The sequence below is a fragment of the Vespula pensylvanica genome, chromosome 15, assembly GCF_014466175.1.
Source record: "Vespula pensylvanica isolate Volc-1 chromosome 15, ASM1446617v1, whole genome shotgun sequence".
Taxonomy (NCBI): domain Eukaryota; kingdom Metazoa; phylum Arthropoda; class Insecta; order Hymenoptera; family Vespidae; genus Vespula; species Vespula pensylvanica.
The window spans coordinates 3,824,849-3,833,013 of NC_057699.1; the positions used below are offsets into that span (position 1 = coordinate 3,824,849).

The window sequence follows — 8,165 nt, forward strand, 5'->3', positions numbered from 1 at the left end:
GAAACTATCGACAATGTCGCGATTCAAAGATGACGTTCTCGCGATTCTCTCCTTGAACGTTCAACGATCCTTCTCTCCTTTTTTCTTTCTCTCTCTCTCTCTCTCTCTCTCTCTCTCTCTTTCTCTTTCTCTATCTTTCTTTCTCTTTATCTTTATCTCTGTCTCTTTCTCTCTCTCTCTCTCTCTCTCTCTCTTTTTCTAACTCTTTCGCATTTTTCGCGGACGAACGCTTTTTCTCGCCTTTACATTTTCTTCGCACGCGAGGCCGTGTAAAAACGTGTCGACGGTATATCGTTGGCCACGTAACTGGAACGGAAAACAAACGTGTGTCCAATATTTTTTTTTTTTTTCTTCTTTTCTTTCTCTCTTCTCGTCCCTCTTATTTTTTCCAAAATAGAATAATCTCATAAGAGAGAAGAGTAAAAGGGAAAGGAGAGAGTAGAAAAATAAATGACGAATCTAACTTTCAGGTTATGGCGAATAAAAGAGAGAGAAAGAGAGAGATCAATGCATTGACGTTAATAATAACAATCGAATCGAAACAAATCGAACGAAAATTATCGTCAAAAAGATTTTCCAAAAATATCGAAAGAAAAAACGAAAGAGAAGAAGAAGAAGAAGAGGAAGAGGCAGAAGAAGAAGAAGAAGAAGAAGAAGAAGAAGAAGAAGATACAGCAAAGTGATCTAACCAAAAAAACAAATCAAAGCAAATTGGTATCTAACAAAAGATCTATCTAGCTAAAGAGAGGAGAAGCGGTAAAACGACTTGTTAATTCACAACGAATGCACTCTCCACCTATATCTATATACCTATATACGTACATACATACATATATACATACATATATATATATATACGTATGTATGTAAGTGCGTCTGTATATAGTATGTATACGTATATATATATATATATATATAATGTATAGTTACGTGTATGTACGTAGAAGTATACATACGCCACTCCTAAATCGAGATCGTAGCACGGAAAGAGAAAATGCAATAACGAGTAAGAGAAAGAGAGTACTCACCTAGAATCGCCTGGAGGGTCTGCTCGTCCCCGTCCCCGATGACATCCATACCTCCGTTCGTGATCGGAGCCCAACGCTCTTCCGGGCCCGATCAACGGGCCCCATTTTGTCTCGGAGCTCGCTCGCTCGACCCAATGACGTCCCGCATATTAGACGTTCTCTTTCTTCCTTTTCTTTCTTTCTTTCTCTCTCTATCTCTCTTTTTTCTTCTTTCTTCTTTCCTTCTCTCTCTCTCTCTCTCTCTCTCTCTCTCTCTGTCTCTCTTTCTATCGTTCGTAATTCTTTTAATTTTTTCTTTTGAAAAAGCACTTATTTTCTTATTCTCTTTCTGTTTCTGTCTCTCTTTGTTTGGGTTGTTTTATCCTTTTCACACCTCTCTCTCTCTATCTCTATCTCTATCTCTTTCTTTCTTTCTTTTTCTTTCTCTATCTATCTATCTATCTGTCTCTCTCTCTCTCTCTCTCTCTAATGTCTCCGTCTCTCCTTTTCACTTTGTCTCCTTTTGATGTATATACGACACGATGATATTTACGATGAAAATTTAAAACACGAATTTCTTACGCACGTCTATCAATCGACGAACATTAAAACGCAGAATAATACGAAGGGCAAGGATGAGGTCAATGGAAAATAGGAAGAAGACACGAACGAGACATCGCGTAGAAAAGCACAAGCGACCTCGCTCTAACTACTCTGCTCTCGTGAAACACCGTACGCGACTCGCGCGTAATCTTCGAGACGCGGAGAACTAAACTACTCTTTCTCTCTCTCTTTCTCTCTCTCTCTCTCTCTCTCTTTCTGCATAGAGTTTCGTAGCCCGACGACGGAGGACATGAGCGCGCGGGCGCGCGAATCGTTATACATCGGCGCCACGGAAATCACTGTCACGTGATCACCTCCTATTCGAGTAATTGCCCGCCAAATCTGCTTTATTCGATAATGATTCGATTATTTTTATTCGTTTCGAGATAATTGACGTGTTTTTTTCGACTTGGAATATTCGATAGAAAATCTGACGTACTTTTGATATTAGGATTAATGTTCGTATCGATCGATCGATTAATCGATTAATGGTAGAATGAAATTTGTATGATCGCTTCTTTTTCAATTCCCACCGGTAGATGGCGAAATTGAATTATTCTCAATACGCGATCGATAAATCGAAATCTTTGTTAATCTATCACTCTCTACATTACCAATAACTCGATGCCCTGGTATTGGTCGCTATGTATCTTCGTACGTCGTGCAGGATAATTCTCTCTCGTAAGTCTGTAAATATATACATTTGAAAAATATTTCGTACACGATGGCGTCTTTTAAGAAAACAAATTCAAAGATATTTATGAGAGCTGGACCTGAAATAACACCGGATAATATTTATTGGAAAAAATATACGGTAAGAGTTTGCATAACCTTTATAATAATGTTTGTTTAACTCGTCTTTTCTATCATAGAAAGTGTGTATAAACATAACCCACAAATCAATATCTCAATGTGATATTTTTATTATTAAAAATGTTTTCCATTTATTTAACAGGCACCTGTTTTAGTGAAAGAATTTGGTCCTATCGATTATATCGATTTTTCACCTGTAGAGCCGCATTACTTTGCTGTCACTTGTTCTGTCAGAGTACAAATCTATAATCCGATAACTAAATTAGTTACAAAGAATTTCAGTAGATTCAAAGAAGCTGCCTATGGCGGTTCCTTTCGTAGAGATGGCAAATTGTTATGTGCAGGTGGAGAAGAGTCCGTTATACGATTATTCGATGTTAGCACAAAAAGTCTTTTACGTCTTTTCTCAGGCCATAAAGCTGCCGTACACAGAACATTTTTCACGGCAGACAATCTTCACATCGCATCATTTTCCGATGATAAAACTGTAGGACTGTGGGATATAGGTACTGAAAAACAAATAATTAGTTTTAACGAACATACCGATTATATCAGAGGCGGAGCAGTAAGTTCTGTATCTTCGGACATAGTATTGTCAGGAGGTTATGATAAATTAATAAATATGTACGATACTAGGACGAACAAAAAAATTTTTACAGTAAATCACGAAGCACCGGTTGAAAGTATTCTATTCTTGCCTTCTGGAGGAATATTTTTATCAGCAGGTATATTAATATGAGATATTGTTTTTAAGGATATATAAATAAGTTAATTTCGTTTAATATGATACAGGTGGAACAGATGTGAAAGTATGGGATGCGCTTGCCGGAGGTAGATTATTGGCAAAACTTTCACAACATCATAAAACAGTAACCTGTTTAAAAATAACTTCCAACGGTCATAGAATATTATCTGGCTCATTAGATAGGCACATTAAAATCTATGATTCAGGAACGTATAAAACTGTTCACACATTGGACTATCCTAATTCGGTTCTCAGCATGGGGATTAGTGTAAATAAATATTTACGATTACGATTATAAAGAAATTATTTGAAATCATCTTTGATTATTCTATCGAATTACTTTTAATTATAGGCAAATGATGAAACTATAGTAGCTGGTATGGTGGATGGTTTAATCTCGGTGCAAAGGAAAGAAGAAGATATAAAAGATACGAAAGTAAAACGTAAAAAAATGTCGTATAAAAATGCAGGTGAAAATACTTATGTATCGAGCGTCGATACCGTAGTACAAGAAGAAGTTAAAGAAACGATGAGTAAACACGACACTTGGTTAAGAAAATTTCAATATTCCAAAGCCTTGGATTCTGTTATGTTGCCTTATGTAATTAATAAAACTCCACATGTGACAGTTGCATTATTGCAAGAACTTAATAAAAGACAAGGTCTTAGACAAGCTCTTGCTGGAAGAGATGGAAAATCTCTTGCTAATATCATAAAGTTTCTAATTAGATACATAGGTAATGTTCGGTTTGGACGAGTATTATTACATGTGGCCAATGTTTTAATGGGTTAGTTGATATATATATATCGTAATTCTATTTTATATACAAATACGCCGTGAAATTATATCTTCTTCGTTATTTGATATTATAGACATTTATGAAGATAATTTAGATGGACTTGCAGCAGAACCACGAAACATGTTCAATCTTTTAGCAAATAAATTACAAGAAGAAGAGGATTTAATTGTATCATTGGCACAATTACAAGGTACACTTCAAATTATATTATCCGGTGCGGAAGCACAACATATTACGACGGCTAGAGATAATCAAACTTTAGAACCCTCGAGTGCTGCACAAAAAAATCTAATATTTAGTATAGCTTGAATCTATCAATTTAGTATAGTCAGAATACTATCAATTTATTATTGTAACATATTAATGTGTATATATAATTTTCCGTACAAATTTTAATAAAAAATTATTACATATCGTATACCTGGAAACATTATTATCGGACAATAGGCTTTTACTACAATGTATCACCATGGCACTAATGTATACTATAAAAAAAAAAAAAAAATTATTTAAATTAAAAAAATGCTTTAAACGATTACACAAATAATCGTTTCTTTAAATCTTAATATATAATAAAGTTTTAATTTATTTATTTTTGTAATCGATTTACGGCAACATACTAATAAGTCATTTTAAGATGCGTCATTTTTAAGGTATCTTTCCCATGCAGCAGATCGCGGTGTTTTAGGTATTATCCAACCAATTGGAATCTGCGATGAATCGGCATCAAAATTGATGTATTTGTCCCAAGCAGTTCTATAACATAAAAATGTTTTTGATTGAAAAACAAATTTTTTTTTTATTGTAATAATTAATTTTTTTATGTCACTTACCGAATCATAACGAGATTAGCAATATCCATTTGAACTTGATCCGGCATTATAATTTTTCTTCCGAATAATACATTTTGCCATTCATCGAAAACATTACTTTTTTGCTTCTCTATCAATTTCTCATTATCTGTTTTTAGCATCAACTTTAAGCCTTGTTCTTCGATAGAATATTCTCTATCTAATGCAGACCATTGTTCTGACAATTTATCTGTAATTAAAAAATTGTTTTTAATACATTTTTTAGACAGTACACGATATGCATATATATGTGTGTTATAAAAAATTAATTACCGATAATATTATTAAAAACCTCATTCGCTGCTGCAGATATCGTTTCTCCTCTTGCTTTGGCAATATTAGTTTTTACGTTACGTAAATTTTTTAATTCTTGTAGAATTAACAAATATTTTTTAGCATCGCTTCGTTTATTTCGTACATCCGATAATATCATATCGGCGTCTTTACGTAAATTTTCATCTTGCTTTTCTTTTTCTATTACCGCTTGTTCGCGTCTCAGCCATGAATCTGCTTCTGCGTGTAATCTAGCTCTTCTTTCTATTCTACGAGCTTTTTCAACCTTCCAATTTTGTCTTTTAGCCCGTTCTCTTAATCTTTTTTTTCTACGTTTTTCTACATCTTTCTTTAATTGATCGAAAAAAGTGTTGTCTTTAAATTTTTCGATTACTTGAAGTATTTGATTTTTCAATGCAGCGCACTTTTCAATTTTTTCTTGCCATTCTTCTACCGGTAAATCCATGTTGCATCGAAGCTCCGTACAAATAGTCTCTATTTCTTTATTTAATTTGAAAATCATAATTAAAGAATTTCTAGCTTCTCCGATCTTTGACGGTCTTTTAAAACTTTTTATATCGATTAAATCCGAACTTTCTTCCGTTTCTTTAAGAAAATTTTCAATTTGCTCTTGATCTTCTTGCCTTTTTTTAATAGAAATATTCAACATTCCATCGCTGGAATTAACGTTACAAGGATTCCAATTCGGCGGATATAAATTTTGTTGAAAATTTCCATTGTAATTTACGTTGTATGTAGATTCGTTATAATTCGTTGGATAATACATATCGAAATGAAAACCGTTGTTATATTAGCAAAATCTAAGTGAAAATTCTTGATTGTTAAATGCAATTCTTTATACTCAATAAATATAAAATCTAAAGAAATATCTTAGTTCTATCTTAGCCTTAATAATTAACACAAATGTGGCTTGCTTTATAAAGTTAATAATACATAAAAATATTAATCGCGTAGAAAAGAGTTAACGGACGTATCTTCATCTAACACATTTGCAAAATTTCTCCCTCTTTAGGAAGTTGAGCTTCGGCTTCTTGCAATACTTTCTCCGCTTCGATATAATCCTCAGCTTCTTTTAAATCTTGTTCCGTTTCCAAAATACCCTTTAACTCTTCGAAAGCTTTAACAAGACGACGCTGACAGTCCGGTACCATCATAAGCGATTCTTGTAAAACTTCTTCTTGCTTCTTAATGTCGTATCCATCCTTGTCTATAAATGGAGAGATGACGTAATGATATAAAAAAACGATCTAATTATAGTTCTTAACGAGTTAATTACTTAACAAAGACAATGTTCTATAAGAAGTAACATTATTGAAATAAAATCAAAAGCGTCGCCTTTCCAATTAAAATAATATCGCAAATTTGAGCTTTCGCTTATCTCATTGAAATATTCTCTCACCCTGTTCTTTTAATTGCTGTATTCTTTGACGTTGTTGCGCCGCTTCTTTTTCATAAGTAACTTTTTCTTTAGCAAGACGTTTTACTACTCCGGTCTTAATTTTCAAAGTTCGTATACGCGGATCAGACATTTCGTGTGTTAATTTAGTTAATAATTATATCTCGTAATATATATATATTTTTTTCTTGTAACAAATCGTACAATTATTACCTTTTAAGGTAAGATGATTGGGTAGAAGCGAAACGGTACGAGAGACTGTTAAGTTTATAGGTTAGATCACTTCACAATCGCAGAGTGCGTTCAAATATAACCCCTGCAGTAAGACATAAGACCGTATTATGGAAACTTGACAAACGCTAAATCGAAAATTTCTATTACGTAATAAAACAAATCTTAACTATTAAAAATAAAAAAAATATACGAAACAGTAGTGTTTTTTATACAAGAAAAACGACATTAACATAAAGAAATAGAAAAAAAAATTACATATTCGTAAGAACGATTATGGCTTAGGTTACAATTCTAATTAATTATCAAGATTATTACAATTAATTTAGATTAATCCAATTCGAAGAAAATAATTGATAATGATATATAACGCATTTAATATATGTGTACGTTCGAACAGATTTCACTTTTACCGCCATCATCATAAACCGTATCTCATTCCTATTGTTTCTCCTAGGGGGCAGCACGTTATTTATTCACGAAAACGACCAGAGAAGTCGAACATCTATTTCACTTCGATAATACGTGAGAGAAACACGAAAGATAATTGTACGTTGCTTCACGCTCATCTCGCGTTCGAAACTCGTTGAGAGATGTAACGGAGAGAGAAGTGTCAGTGGCATTCGATATACAATGCAAGAAGATATATTTCCAGCAGCAGAGAAAATCCTTTCCGATATCGAGAACATCCTGAAGAAGGATTCCTCTGTGTGAGTATATTTCTCTTTCATACATGTTCTACTCTCGTAATCGTGAGGGCGGTGTCTTTAGAAAATATAATTGACATTAAACGTTGAAATTCTTTTCTTCTTCCTGAAGAGAGATTACTCCCTTACATTTCTCAAAAAGAAAAAAAAAAAAAAGAAAGAAAAGAAAAGATCTCTCCGAAAAAATGATAACGTTACTACTAGGGTTAAAATTTCCTACGATTCTTTTCTTTTCTTCTTTTATTCTTCTCATTATAATTTCTTTATTTGTTTATTTATTTCTTTTTCATTTTTCGTTTCTTTTCTCTTCGCTTATTTTTTCTTGCTCTCTTTTCTCTCTCTCTCTGTCTCTCTCTCTCTCTCTGTCTCTGTCTCTCTTACTGTGTTTTTTATCTACGTATATATCTGACATTATCTCATTCTTCCATCCTTTCGCATACACAAACGTTCGATCGATTTCGATTTCCACGAAACGAAACGAAACGAAACGAAGGGAGAACCCTACTAGTCCCTATGCTTTCGAGAAACACACGCCTTCTATGTGCACTTCCTTGTTTTTTTCTATTCGCATAAAAAAATGTGACAACGATAATAAACACTCCTACTATCTTCAATAATGATTGATTATATACGATATCAACATTTCTTTGGCGCCATAACATTCCCCTCTCCCAATATTTCTCTCCTTCTTTCTTTCTCTTTTTTTCTTTCTTCTTCA

General features: G+C 33.4%; 5 protein-coding genes across 14 annotated transcripts in view; 2 read left to right on the top strand and 3 right to left on the bottom strand.

The window, feature by feature from the left end:
* Nucleotides 1-1,308, bottom strand: part of LOC122634751 (myelin regulatory factor-like protein) — a 34,633-nt gene extending 33,325 nt beyond the window's left edge. For all 10 annotated transcript variants that reach the window (XM_043824014.1, XM_043824016.1, XM_043824013.1 and 7 more), the window contains exon 1: nt 1,029-1,308. In XM_043824014.1, coding sequence (XP_043679949.1) covers nt 1,029-1,077 — 49 coding nt within the window. In that variant the 5' untranslated portion in view covers nt 1,078-1,308. The remainder of the gene's footprint in view (nt 1-1,028) is intronic.
* A 915-nt stretch (nt 1,309-2,223) lies between these two features.
* LOC122634759 (U3 small nucleolar RNA-associated protein 15 homolog) lies at nt 2,224-4,386 on the top strand. The gene is made up of 5 exons (XM_043824037.1): nt 2,224-2,424; nt 2,566-3,148; nt 3,216-3,436; nt 3,521-3,956; nt 4,042-4,386. Exons 1-5 carry the CDS (start codon nt 2,335-2,337, stop codon nt 4,275-4,277), a joined length of 1,566 nt encoding a protein of 521 aa, XP_043679972.1. The 5' UTR covers nt 2,224-2,334; the 3' UTR covers nt 4,278-4,386.
* Nucleotides 4,292-5,891, bottom strand: LOC122634764 (dynein regulatory complex protein 9). Its single transcript, XM_043824053.1, has 3 exons — nt 5,093-5,891; nt 4,802-5,009; nt 4,292-4,724 (listed from the first exon to the last, which is right to left on the bottom strand). The coding sequence occupies exons 1-3, from the start codon at nt 5,877-5,879 to the stop codon at nt 4,601-4,603; spliced, it is 1,119 nt and encodes a 372-aa protein (XP_043679988.1). The 5' UTR covers nt 5,880-5,891; the 3' UTR covers nt 4,292-4,600.
* Nucleotides 5,892-6,087: 196 nt separating this feature from the next.
* On the bottom strand, nt 6,088-6,695 carry LOC122634767 (tubulin-specific chaperone A). Its single transcript, XM_043824058.1, has 2 exons — nt 6,513-6,695; nt 6,088-6,320 (listed from the first exon to the last, which is right to left on the bottom strand). The coding sequence occupies exons 1-2, from the start codon at nt 6,640-6,642 to the stop codon at nt 6,094-6,096; spliced, it is 357 nt and encodes a 118-aa protein (XP_043679993.1). The 5' UTR covers nt 6,643-6,695; the 3' UTR covers nt 6,088-6,093.
* Nucleotides 6,696-7,232: 537 nt separating this feature from the next.
* LOC122634760 overlaps nt 7,233-8,165 on the top strand; it is a 3,171-nt gene continuing 2,238 nt past the window's right edge. The window contains exon 1 of the mRNA XM_043824038.1: nt 7,233-7,450. Within this exon, the coding sequence (XP_043679973.1) occupies nt 7,374-7,450 (77 nt within the window). The 5' untranslated portion in view covers nt 7,233-7,373. The remainder of the gene's footprint in view (nt 7,451-8,165) is intronic.

Excerpts from the sequence above, each read along its gene's own strand:
- LOC122634759 (XM_043824037.1), top strand. The coding sequence starts at position 2,335 with ATGGCGTCTTTTAAGAAAACAAATTCAAAGATATTTATGAGAGCTGGA. Across the intron at positions 3,149-3,215 it reads AGGAATATTTTTATCAGCAG|GTGGAACAGATGTGAAAGTA; the intron begins GTATATTAATAT and ends AATATGATACAG. Across the intron at positions 3,437-3,520 it reads TTCTCAGCATGGGGATTAGT|GCAAATGATGAAACTATAGT; the intron begins GTAAATAAATAT and ends TTTTAATTATAG.
- LOC122634764 (XM_043824053.1), bottom strand. The coding sequence starts at position 5,879 with ATGTATTATCCAACGAATTATAACGAATCTACATACAACGTAAATTAC. Across the intron at positions 5,010-5,092 it reads GGTTTTTAATAATATTATCG|ATAAATTGTCAGAACAATGG; the intron begins GTAATTAATTTT and ends TTTTAATTACAG. Across the intron at positions 4,725-4,801 it reads GCTAATCTCGTTATGATTCG|AACTGCTTGGGACAAATACA; the intron begins GTAAGTGACATA and ends TTTATGTTATAG.
- LOC122634767 (XM_043824058.1), bottom strand. The coding sequence starts at position 6,642 with ATGTCTGATCCGCGTATACGAACTTTGAAAATTAAGACCGGAGTAGTA. Across the intron at positions 6,321-6,512 it reads ACAGCAATTAAAAGAACAGG|ACAAGGATGGATACGACATT; the intron begins GTGAGAGAATAT and ends CTCCATTTATAG.